At 43.1% G+C, this 16,643-nt stretch overlaps 1 protein-coding gene across 1 annotated transcript in view; it reads right to left on the bottom strand.

The window, feature by feature from the left end:
- RAMP1 (receptor activity modifying protein 1) overlaps nucleotides 1-16,643 on the bottom strand; it is a 387,176-nt gene that overhangs the window by 182,975 nt on the left and 187,558 nt on the right. Inside the window, 1 exon segment of the mRNA XM_030209593.1 lies at nucleotides 5,186-5,247. Coding sequence (XP_030065453.1) covers nucleotides 5,186-5,219 — 34 coding nt within the window. The 5' untranslated portion in view covers nucleotides 5,220-5,247.

Raw genomic sequence — 16,643 nt, 5'->3', positions numbered from 1 at the left:
ATGCATTGCAGTAATCGATATTAGAAATGACCAAAGCACCTAACAAATTTTTAACATATTTTTGCATTGTTGGACAATGAACTAAACAGCAAATGTGATGATATCTTTATTTGTTTGCTCTTTTCAAAATCTCACTGTTTATGATTTCTTCATACTTGTAAAAATATATTGTATGCATTTCTAGTCTTAATTATTGTAAGCTACATAGAACCAAATATTTAACATTCAGATTATGTGGGATATAAGTACCAATAAATAAAATGTAAAAGTCAGTGGTGTACCGCAGGGGTCTGCTCTTTTTAACATCTTTGTGAGTGATATTGCAGAAAGACTGCCTGGTAAGGTTTGTCTCTTTGCAAATGATACCAAACTCTGTAATACGGTAGGCACCCCAGAGGGTGTGGATAGCATCAGCAGGAATCTAGTGAAATTTGAAGAACGATCTAGAAATTGGCAACTAAGATTTAATACTAAAAAATGAATGTCATGCACTTGGGTTACAAAAATTCAAGGGAACACTATAGTATAGGGGGTGAAGTATTTCTGTGTACAAAAGAAGAGCGAAACTTGGGGGTGATCATATCTGATGATCTTAAGATGGCCAAACAGGTAGAAAAGGTGATGGTCAAAGCCACAAGGATGCTTGGTTGCACAGGGAGAGGAACGGCCAGCAAGAAAAAAAGAGGCGATAGTAGCCATTTAGAATGCTGTGTGCAATTCTGGAGACTTCAAAAAGATATAAACAGGATGGGGTTGGTCTAGAAGGCAGCTACAAAATTGGCCAGTGGTCTCTGTTATAAAGCGAATGCGGACAGACTTATAGACCTCAATATGTATACTCAGGAAGAAAGGCGGGAGAGAGGGGATATAATAGAGACATTTAAATATCTCCATGGCATTAATGTACAGAACATGAGCCTTTTTTGAATGAAGGAAAACTCTGGAGTAAGAGGGCATAGGATGAAGTTAAGAGGTTATAGGCTCAGGAGTAATCTATGGAAATACTTTTTCATGGAAAGGATGGAAGATACATGGAATAGCCTCCTTGTAGAGGTGGTAGAGACAAGGACTGTATCTGAATTTAAGAAAGCATGGGACAGGCATGTAGGATCTCTTAGGAAAAGTAGGACAAAGAGGATGCTGAGGATGGGCAGACTGGATGGGCCATTTACATAAGAACCATAGGCGTAGTATGACTGTTTCATTTGGGGGGGCAAAGAATGGGCGGAGCATATTAGCATATCATTTGCATATATACATATGCAAATGAATATGCTAATATGGAGGAAGGAATTGAAATTTACAGGCAAAATATCACAGATGCACATTTCAAAAAGCTGACATTTCAATTAATAAATTATGAATAAAATACTTTTATCTACCTTTGTTGTCTGATCATTTAGTTTTTCTATTCGCTTTGGTCCCAGTGTCTTCTGTTTTATGCAGTGTCTTCTTTCCAGTAGGCTTCCCTCTGCTCCCCACCCTCCCAGTCCCATCCATCTCTTGCTCCTTCCCTCTGCTCCCCACCCCTCCCAGTCCCATCCATTTCTTGCTCCTTCCCTCTACTCCCCACCCTCCCAGTCCCATCCATCTCTTGCTCCTTCCCTCTGCTCCCCACCCCTCCCAGTCCCATCCATCTTCTGTTCCTTCCCTCTGCTCACCATCCCTCCGTCCCATCCATCTTCTGCTCCTTCCCTCTGCTGTGCCTGACCTCTCCCAATCCCATCCATCTCCTGGTCCATCCCTCTGCTCCCCACCCCTCCCAGTCCCATCCATCTCTTGCTCCTTCCCTCTGCTCCCCACCCCTCCCAGTACCATCCATCTTCCCTCTGCTCCCCACCCCTCCCAGTTCCATCCATCTTCCTTCTACTGCCCCCCCCCCCCGAGGTCCAAGATCATGACTCCGTTTACCCCCTCTCTTCCTCCCTCCCTCCGGCGCAGGCAACAGTCTTCAGCTTTTTCAGCATTCCTGGCAGTGGTAGCGATGTACACGCTGCCTTCAGTCTGCCCCGGAAGCCTTCTCTTCAAGTTCCTGTTCCCACCTATGCGGGAACAGGAACTTGAAGAAAAGGCTTTGGGGCAGAGCCGAAGGCAGCGTGTACATCGCTACCACTGATCGCTGCCAGGAACGCTGAAAAAGACTGCTGCCTGCGCCGGAGGGAGGGAGGAAGAGAGAGGGGTAGACGGACACGCTCCTCTCCGTTCGCTTGGCTTCCCTGCCCTCTCTGTCTGCGTCCCGCCTTCCTCTGACATCAGAGGAAGGCGGGACGCAGACAGAGAGGGCAGGGAAGCCAAGCGGATGGAGAGGAGCGTGTGCCTGGATGTGTTGTTTTTTTTTAAACTAATGGCGCGGCGGCACCTCGTCGTCGTTTGGGGGGCCTCGCCCCCCCCAGTCTACGCCTATGATAAGAACATAAGAATAGCCATACTGGGTCAGACCAATGGTCCATCTAGCCCAGTATCCTGTTTCCAACAATGGCAAATCCAGGTCACAAGTACATGGCAGAACCCTAAAAACTAGCAACATTCCATGTTACAAATCCCAGGGTAAGCAGTGGTTTCCCCATGTCTAACTCAATAGCAGACTATGGACTTTTCCTCTAGGAACTTGTCAAAACCTTTTTTAAACCCAGATGCGCTAACCACTGTTACCACATCCTCCAGCAATGAGTTCCAGAGATTAACTATTCGTTAAAAGAAAAAATATTTCCTCCTGTTTGTTTTAAAAGTATATCCATGTAACTTGATTGAGTGCCCCTTAGTCTTTGCACTTTTTGAAAGAGTAAAACATCAATTCACTTCTACTAGTTCTACACCACTCAGGATTTTGTAGACCTCAATCATATCTCCACTCAGCCATCTCTTTTCCAAGCTGAAGAGCCCTAGCCTCTTTAGCCTTTCCTCATATGGGAGTAGTCCCATCCCCTTTATAATTTTGGTTGCTCTTCTTTGAACCTTTTCTAATTCAACAATATTTTTTATGAGATATGGTGACCAGAACTTAATGCAGCACTCAAGGTGAGGTCACACCATAGAGTGATACAGAGGCATTATAATATTCTTGGTCTTATTTACCATACCTTTCCTAATAATTCCTAGCATCCTGTTTACTTTTTAGGCTGCCACCACACACTGAGCAGAAGATTTCAGCGTGTTTACAATGACACCTGGATCTTTTTCTTACGTGCTGACTCCTAAGGTGAACCCTAGCATCAGGTAGCTATGATTCGGATTATTCTTTCCAATATGCATCACTTTGCATTTGTCCACAGTCTTCCAGTTTCCTAAGGTCTTCCTGCAAGTTTTCACAATCCGCATGTGTTTTGACAATTTTGAATAGTTTTGTGTCATCTGCAAATTTAATCACCTCACTCATCATTCCAATTTCCAGATCATTTATAAATATATTAAATAGGATGGATCTTGTGACTGTGAATACTGATGTTCAAATTCTTTAATATTTTGTTCTAATTCTTTGAGATGCAAGTTTTGCTCTTTGTTCATAAAGATAAAGATTTAAATAAGTTCTCAAAGAGGTTTTAAATGTCTCCTATATAATTATAGGATCAACATCGGGAGTGTCATTTTTTTTAAATCAGAAATGAATTTATGTATTTTTAAGATATTGTTGTCATCAGCAAGAAACTGAATATTGAGCCTCCATAATGGATTTTTAGTGGGAGTGTATGCAGTGAGTCGAACTGTCATAGAAGTAGATGCTTAGTCAAATAAAATGATGGGGTCAATATTAGTGTGAATAACAGATTCTATTAATTTATTTGATATTAAGAAATAGTTTAATCTGGACTAGAGAGCTGCACGGGAACGGGGTTCGCGGGAATCCCGCGGAACCCGCGGGATTCCCGCAGGGACGGAAGTAGCTCTGCGGGGTTCCCATGGAAGCAGTTCTGCGGGGTTCCCACGAGGACGGAAGCAGGTCCTGCGGGGTTCCTGCAGGGATGGAAGCAGTTCTGCAGGGTTCCCGTGGAAGTGTAAGCTGCACTGCATCAGCCTCTCATCTACCGAGTACCTTGAGTGCTGTCTCCTCCTAGTCCTCTTCCTCCTTGCTTTAACAGCACAAATGTGGAAAGTCTTCCATTAAGGAGGTGGTAGAGACACAAATGATGATGGAATTCAAAAAGGCTTGGGATGAACGCAGAGGATCTCTAATTAGAAAATGTAACTTATAAAAATCCTAACCTTAAATGGCTGCATGTGTGTGGATGTGTCAAGTGACGCTTAGAAGGCGACTCTGGCTGTGATTAACTAGGGCCGATACCGGGCAGACTTGTATGGTCTGTGTCTAATATATGGCAGTCTGGTTTAGGATGGGCTAGAAAGGGCTTAAACAGCAACTTCAGTGGCTGGAAGATAAGGACAGTGCTGGTCAGATTTTTACAGTCTGTATTCCACAAATGAGAAGATGAATAGACTGGAGTGGGCTTCAACGAGAACTCCAGCAGTTGGAACATAAGTATAGGGCCAGATAGACTTCTATGATCTATGTTCCAGAAACATGAAAGAAAGTATATAATATCATACTTGTTGATTTAATCATGAATTGATAATGAGTGTGACTATTGGACAGACTGGATGGACCGTTCAGGTCTTTATTTGCTGTCACTTACTATGTTACAATTAATCCTTTTTGCTCCCGGGCTGATGCGCAGACCTCAGGTCTGACACCTGACCTACTGGCGCGTGCATGTGGTGACCTCTCAGCACACAGTGCCAGAAATCAGTAACAAATCTTACATGTGCACACCAGAGTGTTCTAAGTTTCAGCTTCCATTCCTTCCATGCCTACAGTGATGTGGCTCAAATCCAGCGAGAGACTGAGGGAGCTGACCAGAATTTTCTTTTATGTACCATTAAATTCTTGCGGGGATAGGTGGGGATGGGTTAAATTCTTGCGGGGACGGGTGGGGACGGGTTGGGATGGGTTAAATATTTGCGGGGATGGGTAAGATTCCAGTGGGGACGGGTGGGGATGGGTGAGATTCTAGCAGGAACGGGCGGGGATGGGTAAGATTTCTGTCCAAGTGCAACTCTCTAATCTGGACGTACTTTGATGTTGGGTAAAGGAAAAGGTGTAATCTCTACCATTAGGATGCTGATGCCTCCAGGGGACTAGTAGATGATATTCATTAATGAAAGAATTGAGCATTACATGAGATTTAGGTACCTGATAACACACTTTTGATTGCTTGTCCAGCCATATGTCTAGAGGCATATTAAAGTCTCCTGCTATAATCAAAAGAAGAGGTTCACAATCAGAGATTTTTACACGATCAGAATAGAATGAGGAATTATCTTGAGTAAGCACATAAATATTTAACAGTAAAAATTCACAGTTATAAAGATGTATTTTAGTAACACCCATCTTTTGATTTGTCTAGAATTTGTACATTAAGATCTTCATGGAATGCAATTACAACTCCATTTTTCCTTCCCAGAGCTTGGGGATTCAAATATTTTTCTAAGCCAATTAATGTTTTTGGTAAGTAATTTATATCAGGAAGATGAGATTTTTGCATTAATATAACTTTAACGTTCATCCTTTTGAGCGCTCATAGAATTCTTTTCTTTTTATAGAGTGTCTCATGCCATGAAAAATGCAAGAGACAAGCTTTATGTCACTATGATAAGCGGACATAAACCCCCAGATTCTATATAGTGTGACATGAGTTGTGCGCACAATTAAGGTCATATTCTGTATTGCGTGCACAACTTAATCACCTTAACAAGCCAATTAGCATCAATAAATTTATTTGTTTCATTTGTATCCCACATTTTTCCACTTATTTGCAGGCTCAATGTGGCTTACATATAACCGTAAAGGCATTCGCCAATTCCGGTATGAACAAATACAAAAGTGATGTCATGGTAAAATAAAGTTCATATGTGACAGACGTGTTAGGGAATTGTAGGGAGGAAGAGTTATTTTATGTCCATTACGAGCTATGGTTTCGTAGAGAGTAAGAGTTAATTTATGTTTAATCCAAGCCTTGGTTTCGTTGTGTTGCAAGGTTTAGGCATTTATGTTGGGTCAGTAGGGTATGCCTTTTTGAACAGGTTAGTTTTAAGTTATTTCCGGAATTTTAGGTGGTCGTACGTTGTTTTCACAGCTGTTGGTAATGCGTTCCATAGTTGTGCATTATTTAGGAAAAGCTGGATGCATAAGTTGATTTGTATTTGAGTCCTCTGCAGCTTGGGTAGTGGAGATTCAGATATGTTCGTGATGATTCTGTTGTGTTCCTGGTTGGTAGATCTATGAGGTCTGTCATGTATCCCGGGGCATCACCTTATATAATTTTATGAACTAGGGTGCAGATTTTGAAAGCAATACGTTCTTTGATTGGGACCCAGTGCAGTTTTTCTCGGAGGGGTTTGGTGCTTTCAAATCGCGTTTTTCCAAAAACAAGTCTGGCTGCCCTGTTCCATTGCAGTAGTCAATGTGGCGTAATACCATTGATTGTATCAAATTGCGAAATGTTTCCATCGGGAAGAATGGTTTCAAGTGTTTAAGTTTCCACATTGAGTGGAACATTTTCTTTGTTGTAGATTTCGCTTGGTTCTCTAGTGAGAGGTTACAGTCGATTATAACGCCAAGGATTTTCAGGCTGTCCGAGATTGGAAGCATGCATCCTGGGATGTTTATGTTTTTGGGTGTGTATGTATTGTATTAGGATGAGATGATGAGACAGTGTGTTTTATCTGTGTTGAGTTTTAGTTGGAAAGCATTTGCCCATGAGTTCATGAAGTTCAAGCTGAGCTTGATTTTGTTGGTGATTTCTGCAAGGTCATGTTTATATGGAATGTATATTATGACATCGTCAGCATAGATGAAAGGGTTAAGACTTTGGTTGGATAATGACTTGGCTAGTGGGGTCATCATTAGGTTGAAAAGGGTCGGTGATAATGGTGATCCTTGCGGTACTCCGCAGTCTGCTTTCCACGGTGGTGATATGTTTCAGCTCGATTTCACTTGGTATGTCCTGGTGGTTAGGAAGCCCTTTATCAATTTAAGTATGTTTCTGCTAATCCTGAAGCATTCTAGGAGACTTAATAGTAAGTTATGGTTTACCATGTCAAACGTACTGGACATGTCGAATTGAAGGAGAAGTATACTTTTGCCTATTGCTATTTCTTGCTTGAATTTGGCTAGGAGAGTAATTAGTACTGTTTCGGTGCTATGTAAGGGGCGGAATCCTGATTATGATTCATGTAGTATTGTGAATCTGTTTTATATAGTCATTGAGTTGTTTGTTTACTATGCTTTCCATCAGTTTGACTACCAGTGGGATGGATGCTACCGGGCGGTAGTTAGTTATATCATTTGTTTTTTTCTTAGTGTCTTTTGGTAGTGGGGTGAGTAGGATGTTACCGTTATCTGTGGGGAAGAGACCTTGTTGAAGCAAGTAATTCAGATGGGATGTGAGTCTGCTTTGAAGCGATGAGGGGCAGATTTGATTAAGTAGCTGGGGCATGTATCTAGATGACAATGAGTATTTGAGAACCTAATTATTGCACGGGTAACTGTTTCGACATTGAGGAGAACGAAGAGAGTATACTAGAATAATTACATGAATAAACATATCGCTACGCACTGTCCAATATAAATAATATATATATATACATGTACATAAAAGAGTGTCAAAACAAATGCAAGGCGCAGATTAAGAAGGCCAAGAGGGAGTATGAAAAAAAGATAGCATTAGAGGCAAAAAAACATAGTAAAAATTTTTTTCGGTATATTAAAAGCAGGAAGCCAGCAAAGAATCGGTTGGGCCGCTGGATGACCGAGGGGTAAAAGGGGCGATCAAGGAAGACAAAGACGTAGCGGAGAGACTGAATGAATTCTTTGCTTCGGTCTTCACCGAGGAAGATTTGGGTGGGATACCGGTGTCGGAAATGGTATTTCAAGCGGACGAGTTGGAGAAACTTACTGACTTCACGGTAAACCTGGAGGATGTAATGGGGCAGTTCGGCAAATTGAAGAGTAGCAAATCTCCTGGACCGGATGGTATTCATCCTAGAGTACTGATAGAACTGAAAAACGAGCTTGCGGAGCTACTGCTAGTGATATGCAACTTATCCTTAAAATCGAGCGTGGTACCGGAAGATTGGAGGGTGGCCAATGTAACGCCCATTTTTAAAAAAGGCTCCAGGGGAGATCCGAGAAATTATAGACCGGTGAGTCTGACGTCGGTGCCGGGGAAAATGGTAGAGGCTATTATTAAAAACAAAATTACAGAGCACATCCGAGGACATGGATTACTGAGACCAAGTCAGCATGGCTTTTGTGTGGGGAAATCTTGCCTGACCAATTTACTTCAATTCTTTGAAGGAGTGAACAAACATGTGGACAAAGGGGAGTCGGTTGATATTGTGTATCTGGATTTTCAAAAGGCGTTTGACAAGGTACCTCATATTAAAGGCTACAGAGGAAATTGGAGGGTCATGGGATAGGAGGAAATGTCCTATTGTGGATTAAAAACTGGTTGAAGGATAGGAAACAGAGAGTGGGGTTAAATGGGCAGTATTCACAATGGAGAAGGGTAGTTAGTGGGGTTCCTCAGGGGTCCGTGCTAGGACCGCTGCTTTTTAATATATTTATAAATGATTTAGAGATGGGAGTAACTAGCGAGGTAATTAAATTTGCTGATGACACAAAGTTATTCAAAGTCGTTAAATCGCGACAGGATTGTGAAAAATTACAAGAGGACCTTACGAGACTGGGAGACTGGGCGGCTAAATGGCAGATGATGTTTAATGTGAGCAAGTGCAAGGTGATGCATGTGGGAAAAAAGAACCCGAATTATAGCTACGTCATGCAAGGTTCCACGTTAGGAGTTACGGACCAAGAAAGGGATCTGGGTGTCGTCGTCGATAACACACTGAAACCTTCTGCTCAGTGTGCTGCTGTGGCTAAGAAAGCGAATAGAATGTTGGGTATTATTAGGAAAGGTATGGAAAACAGGTGTGAGGATGTTATAATGCCGTTGTATCGCTCCATGGTGCGACCGCACCTTGAGTATTGTGTTCAATTCTGGTCGCCGCATCTCAAGAAAGATATAGTAGAATTGGAAAAGGTGCAGCGAAGGGCGACTAAAATGATAGCGGGGATGGGACGACTTCCCTATGAAGAAAGACTAAGGAGGCTAGGGCTATACAGCTTGGAGAAGAGACGGCTGAGGGGAGACATGATAGAGGTATATAAAATAATGAGTGGAGTGGAACAGGTGGATGTGAAGCGTCTGTTCACGCTTTCCAAAAATACTAGGACTAGGGGGCATGCGATGAAACTACAGTGTAGTAAATTTAAAACAAATCGGAGAAAATTTTTCTTCACCCAACGTGTAATTAAACTCTGGAATTCGTTGCCGGAGAAAGTGGTGAAGGCGGTTAGCTTAGCAGAGTTTAAAAAGGGGTTGGACGGTTTCCTAAAGGACAAGTCCATAAACCGCTACTAAACGGACTTGGAAAAATCCAAAATTCCAGGAATAACATGTATAGAATGTTTGTACGTTTGGGAAGCTTGCCAGGTGCCCTTGGCCTGGATTGGCCGCTGTCGTGGACAGGATGCTGGGCTCGATGGACCCTTGGTCTTTTCCCAGTATGGCATTACTTATGTACTTATGTACTTAGCATATACAGTGGTGGAAATAAGTATTTGATCCCTTGCTGATTTTGTAAGTTTGCCCACTGACAAAGACATGAGCAGCCCATAATTGAAGGGTAGGTTATTGGTAACAGTGAGAGATAGCACATCACAAATTAAATCCGGAAAATCACATTGTGGAAAGTATATGAATTTATTTGCATTCTGCAGAGGGAAATAAGTATTTGATCCCCCACCAACCAGTAAGAGATCTGGCCCCTACAGACCAGGTAGATGCTCCAAATCAACTCGTTACCTGCATGACAGACAGCTGTCGGCAATGGTCACCTGTATGAAAGACACCTGTCCACAGACTCAGTGAATCAGTCAGACTCTAACCTCTACAAAATGGCCAAGAGCAAGGAGCTGTCTAAGGATGTCAGGGACAAGATCATACACCTGCACAAGGCTGGAATGGGCTACAAAACCATCAGTAAGACGCTGGGCGAGAAGGAGACAACTGTTAGTGCCATAGTAAGAAAATGGAAGAAGTACAAAATGACTGTCAATCGACAAAGATCTGGGGCTCCATGCAAAATCTCACCTCGTGGGGTATCCTTGATCATGAGGAAGGTTAGAAATCAGCCTACAACTACAAGGGGGGAACTTGTCAATGATCTCAAGGCAGCTGGGACCACTGTCACCACGAAAACCATTGGTAACACATTACGACATAACGGATTGCAATCCTGCAGTGCCCGCAAGGTCCCCCTGCTCCGGAAGGCACATGTGACGGCCCGTCTGAAGTTTGCCAGTGAACACCTGGATGATGCCGAGAGTGATTGGGAGAAGGTGCTGTGGTCAGATGAGACAAAAATTGAGCTCTTTGGCATGAACTCAACTCGCCGTGTTTGGAGGAAGAGAAATGCTGCCTATGACCCAAAGAACACCGTCCCCACTGTCAAGCATGGAGGTGGAAATGTTATGTTTTGGGGGTGTTTCTCTGCTAAGGGCACAGGACTACTTCACCGCATCAATGGGAGAATGGATGGGGCCATGTACCGTACAATTCTGAGTGACAACCTCCTTCCCTCCGCCAGGGCCTTAAAAATGGGTCGTGGCTGGGTCTTCCAGCACGACAATGACCCAAAACATACAGCCAAGGCAACAAAGGAGTGGCTCAGGAAGAAGCACATTAGGGTCATGGAGTGGCCTAGCCAGTCACCAGACCTTAATCCCATTGAAAACTTATGGAGGGAGCTGAAGCTGCGAGTTGCCAAGCGACAGCCCAGAACTCTTAATGATTTAGAGATGATCTGCAAAGAGGAGTGGACCAAAATTCCTCCTGACATGTGTGCAAACCTCATCATCAACTACAGAAGACGTCTGACCGCTGTGCTTGCCAACAAGGGTTTTGCCACCAAGTATTAGGTCTTGTTTGCCAGAGGGATTAAATACTTATTTCCCTCTGCAGAATGCAAATAAATTCATATACTTTCCACAATGTGATTTTCCGGATTTAATTTGTGATGTGCTATCTCTCACTGTTACCAATAACCTACCCTTCAATTATGGGCTGCTCATGTCTTTGTCAGTGGGCAAACTTACAAAATCAGCAAGGGATCAAATACTTATTTCCACCACTGTATAAGAAAATATATATATAAAAGAAGTGTATGTAATGCAACAATTGTATGACAGTGCATATAAACATATATATAAAAGCATAATAAAATCTGACATCACATAACAGCAAAGCAAGGGCACTGGTATAGGTTACGAACTTCAATACAAATATGTATAAAAAAATTTATAAATGAGATAATAAAAGGCACATACCTAATTTGAAACCTTCGTAAAGGGGCAACTATAAAAAAGTGAACATGGACACAATCAAATAATACTCTATGTTACCAAAAATGAGAAATTGGATAGTATGTATGGAACTAAAAAAAGAAAAATGAATTCAAAATAAATAAGGAAAAAGAAAAAATTATGACAAAATAAAAATGAAAATGAAAGATAAATAAAAATAAATGAAGATAAAAAATGAAGATAAATGTAAACAATAAAAATGTTACTCACATATATATATATATATATATAAAATTTATATTGGACAGTGCGTAGCGATATGTTTATTCATGTAATTATTCTAGTATACTCTCTATGTATACCTAGTAATATTCCATATTTTATTATTTGTTTTTTGTCAATTTATATATTTGATATATTATGCTCGTATGTGTTATATTTTATTTATTATGATCTATGATAATTATTATATATTTGTTCATTGTAGCCCCTGATGTAGCCCTAGGTGGGCGAAACACGGCCTGTGTCGGGCGATTTGTTCATACACGGTATCTTCAATAAAATCTTTTTGTTGTGATATTGATCTGCTGGCTTTCTTTCCCATATTGGATTTTGCAGATCGTTTGCCTTGTTGTTTTTTGTGATACTCTCTGCTTGCTGCCTGATTTGACCTCTGCTGGAATCCCGACTACTCTCTGCATGCTGCCTGACCCAACCTCTGCTGGAACCCAGACTACTCTCTGCTTGCTGCCTGACCCGACCTCTGCTGGAATCTCGACTACTCTCTGTGTGCTGCCTGACCTCTCCTGGAATCCCGACTACTCTCTGCTTGCTGCCTGACCTGACCTCTGCTGGAATCCTTACCACTACCTGCTTGCTGTGTGACCAGACTATTACCGGTACCCAGACTCCTCTCTGTTGGCTTCTGCCTGCCTTGGCTCGCTACTTGATCTCTCTCCGCCTGCTGTCAGCTGCTGTCTGGCCCCTGTCCATATCCTGAAGCCCTGCACCTGGGGGCTCAACCTTCGGGGAACGGCAGTCATTACAGGTGAAGTCTTGGGGTTGTTTGGCCGCCCTACAGAGCGCAGGTACGTTGACCCGGTGCTCCGTTTGAGCACAAGGACTCACGATCCTGACAGTCATCCAGTATGCTTCTGCATCTTTTATCCCATTCTACTAGGTAGTGTAAGGAGTTCGTTTGTGCTGTCCAGTCTTTATTATAGATCTGTTGCCAGAATGTTTCCGAGTCTATATGGCCTCTTGTGCTGTATGTTCTCGTATATGGTGTGAGCCCTTTTTACGCCATTTTAGGGATACGTTTAATTTGTAGTGGTCGGTCCATGGTGTTTCTGACCATTTAATTTCGGTTATTATTAGGTGCTGGTCGTTGGACAGTTTGTATGAGATGAGGTCGAGTGTGTGCCCTTTCACATGGGTTGCTTGTAGATATGGCCATTTAAGATCCCATAGGTGAAGAAATTCCTTGCATTCTTGTGCGTTTGTAGAGTTTGGATCTTCTAAGTGAAGGTTGATGTCTCCTAGTACTAGTACATTGGATCTGATTACACAAGTGTTTGAAATGAAATCCATGGTTTGTCTGGCTTTCGTCCCAATGGCATGGAGGTCTGTAGAACAGGACACAATTTAGGTGATCAAGCAGGGTTTTGAGGTAGATTCTAAGTGAGGCAATTTCAAGTTGGGTTGTTATGGACTTGACAGGGGTTTTGATAGTAAGGTGGGATCTATAGATTAATGTTATGCCTCCGCCTCTCTTTTTCTTTCTGGTCCAGTGAATGATTTTGTATCCTGGGGGGCATAGGTTTAGGATTATAGGGTCCTCTTGATCATGGATACAGGTTTCATTAATGAAAAGTAGATCAAGGTTTTCTGACATGATCCAGTCAGTTACTATTGTTGTTTTGTTTACTATGAATCTGGCATTAATGTAGCCCACTTGAATTTTTTGGTATGGGTTTTCTATGTTCAGTGTTGTGTGAACTTTTGTTAGTTGTTGTTTCCTTATGTTAGGTTTTCAAGGCAGAAACTAGGTTCGTGAGCTCTTGGACCACTGCTGGGAAGCGGCAGTGGCAGGCAAAACCACCCCACACCAGAGACAAGGCATAACTCTGACAGAAACAGCTAGACTTCACCTGCACTTGACCGCCCTTCCCCGGGAGTTGAGCCCCTGGGTGAAGGCGGCCGGCAGGACTTACCGGACAGGGCAGGAACTGGATACCAACTAGGCTGAACAGGGACTAAGGGTCAGAGGGGAAAGGAATATACATGGGCAGCAAGGCAGGAAACTGGGCTAGGACTCACAGACAGACAATACTACACAAGGCAGGAAATGGACAAGCTAAAGGACAGGAACTGAAAGCAGCCAAGCAGCCACTGAAAAACACTGACAGGCAAGAGTCAGGACTGAAAGCTGCTGAGCAGCCACTAAGCAAGAACACAGACAGAAAAGAGTCAGGACTGAAAGCTGCCACGCAGCCACTAAGAGAGAGACACAGACAAACAGAAACTAGACCAGGAATAGAGACCAGAAACAAGACTAAGAAATAAGCAACAAACCTAAGCTAAACTACACACAGACTAACTAGAACTGGACAAGAAACTCAAACAAGAAACCAGACTTGGCAGAAGTGCAACAAAGCACCAACAAACCAGGGACCTTAAACGATGCAAAGGCAAACACAGAAGTTTCCAGGTGATTAATAAAGCCCATCAGCTGCTGAAGTTCAGCTGCAAGAATCACAAGGCAGTTACAGGTGCTGTTCAGGCACAAACAAGAGAAGCAAGTCTGGCAGCCCGGAGGATCCAGACCAGACTGGGCTGAAGTCTGGAACGGGTGACAGTTCATAGCAGCCACCGGTTCTGGCCACCAGAGGGCGAGGCGAGCACAGACAAGGAAACAGTCACCATCGTGACACCTTATACTTGTGGGTTTATTATGGCCTGTCTTTCCCTTCTGTTGAGGTTGTCCGCCTGTTGGTGTTCTTTCTTCAGTATGATTGTTGTCGGTTTGATGAGATGTGGTGTATCTAATCAATCTGTGGTGATTGTGTAATGTGGGTATGATGTTACTTTCTGCGAGTGGGGTGGTTAGTGTTGGTTGGATCAGAAATAGGGAGTAGATTGCTAGGAGTAGTTTGGCGGTATTCATTATGGTATCAGTTCGCTTTGGGCTGCTGGTGACTGTTTTCGTTAAGATGCGTGATGGAACTTTGATCTTTGTGGTAGAATCTTGCGTTCGGTTCTTGTGTGCTTTATTTATTTAGATCATTTATACCCCACCTATTACCACATAAAGCAGCCCCTAAGTGGCTTTATATGTTTACGGCTTGTCTTTGGACTGTTGAGATCAGTAGATGCTTCCGGTCCTGTGTATATTAGTGAGCAGAGGGTGTGAGATGGGGGGTAATTCTAGGGTAGGGTTCTTCGTAGGATTGTCTCCTGTTAACTGGTTGCTTCTGCTGTGAAGTCACAGTGTCTTAAGATGAACCTTTACTCACCAGGGCACAGCTAAGGCCATTTTCTATGTAAAGTTCAATTTTGGGGTAAATATGGATGGTTTACTCACAGTTAGATGTTTAAAAGTGTTGCTTCAGGGCATTGAGTCTCTGTAATTCTGAGAGCTATGTTTGTGGTTAGCGGTGGGTGTACTCGGGGTTCGGGTGCACTATCCGGGTCAATGGGGCTCCGCTGCTCTGGAGCTGGTACTGTGTTTGGAGATAGAAGCTGAGGTAGGAGGCAGCAGTCTCAGGATTGCGATGCCTTGCGTCGGATCCCAGGAGGATGTCGCCCGGAGGTCACTGCCGCTTTGCTTCCGCTAAAAGCAAAGATACTTACCTGTAGCTAGTGTTCTCCGAGGACAGCAGGCCGCTTATTCTTACATGTGGGTGAGGTCATCCAACGAAGCCCTGGTGTGGACACTGAATCCCTAATACTAAAGAAAATTCTAGCAGCATCCCACTGCGCATGAGCTGGTGACTTTCCACCCAACGTTTAAGCTCAGATCCCTCAGTCAGGTAAAAAGCATAAACAGTAAAACAAAAAACAACTCCTAGGAGAGGTGGGAGGGTATGTGAGAATAAGCAGCCTACTGTCCTTGGAGAACAGCAGCTACAACTAAGTATCTTTGCTTTCTCTGAGAACAAGCAGGCCGTGTTATTCTCACATATGGGAATCCCAAGCTACCAGGCTCACTGAAAACAAGAAAGCTGGGATAATGGAGACTTGAAATGTTGAGACTAAAACTCCAATCAAGTTGAAACTATATACATACTGGCTGTGTAGGTGCAGCCTGGAACACAATAAAACAGGGCCTTGGAGGGTGGAGTTGGATTCTAGACACCAAACAAATTCTGAAGAACTGCCTATCTGAACCAACTATCGCATTGAGTGTCCTGATCCAAACAGTAGTGGGATGTGAATGTGTGGACTGAAGACAGTGGTGTGCTGGAGCCAGCTCGCACCCAGCACACAAATATCTATTTTGTTTTTTTCCTCTCCTAGCTAACAGCATCATCCTCTCTCCCTCCTCCCCTGCCCACCCATCCAGCACACCTCTCTCAGCTTCCTACCTCATATCCTCCCTCAGGTCCATCCCCTCACTGCCATCTGTCAAACATCACTATTCTTCCAGCAGCGCTAGAAGTAACACGCTGCCTGGCCAACCTGAGGTTTGAAGGATGGCCGGTGAGGGCGATGGATCATTTTGAGGTGAGAAGCTGAGAGAAGTACGCTGGACGGGCGGGGAGATGATGATGCTGTGTTAGCTCTAGGCAAGGAGGTTTAATTGAGAACAGAAGATGGCAAGAAGTCAAAAGGTTGAAGCTAATTAGGTCAGTATCTGTTTCCCATTCCCTGTGCAGCTGTCTTCACCGTAAACTCAAAAGAAGCATGCAAACCTATAAGCTGCTGCATCCATGTTGTCGTTCTTTATTGTTGGTAGCATTTTTATTTAATCACACTTATATTTTCAAATATGCTGGTTTGTGCAGCATATGGATGTACACAGAGGAAGTATAATAATGGAATAACTTTTCATAGGTACAGTAGTAATTTGTTATAAATATAATTTGGAGAAGACCATGTGATGCCGTGAGAGGAGCCAGACATGGGTGCCTGGAGCTGCTCAAGGTTCACTCCCTCCATCCCAAAACATCGGCGACTCAGCGGTGGAAATTATTTTAAATTTGGATTGCGACAGTACTACAAA

The sequence above is a fragment of the Microcaecilia unicolor genome, chromosome 7 (genome assembly GCF_901765095.1).
Source record: "Microcaecilia unicolor chromosome 7, aMicUni1.1, whole genome shotgun sequence".
Lineage (NCBI taxonomy): Eukaryota > Metazoa > Chordata > Amphibia > Gymnophiona > Siphonopidae > Microcaecilia > Microcaecilia unicolor.
This window is presented reverse-complemented; position numbering and strand designations above follow the sequence as displayed.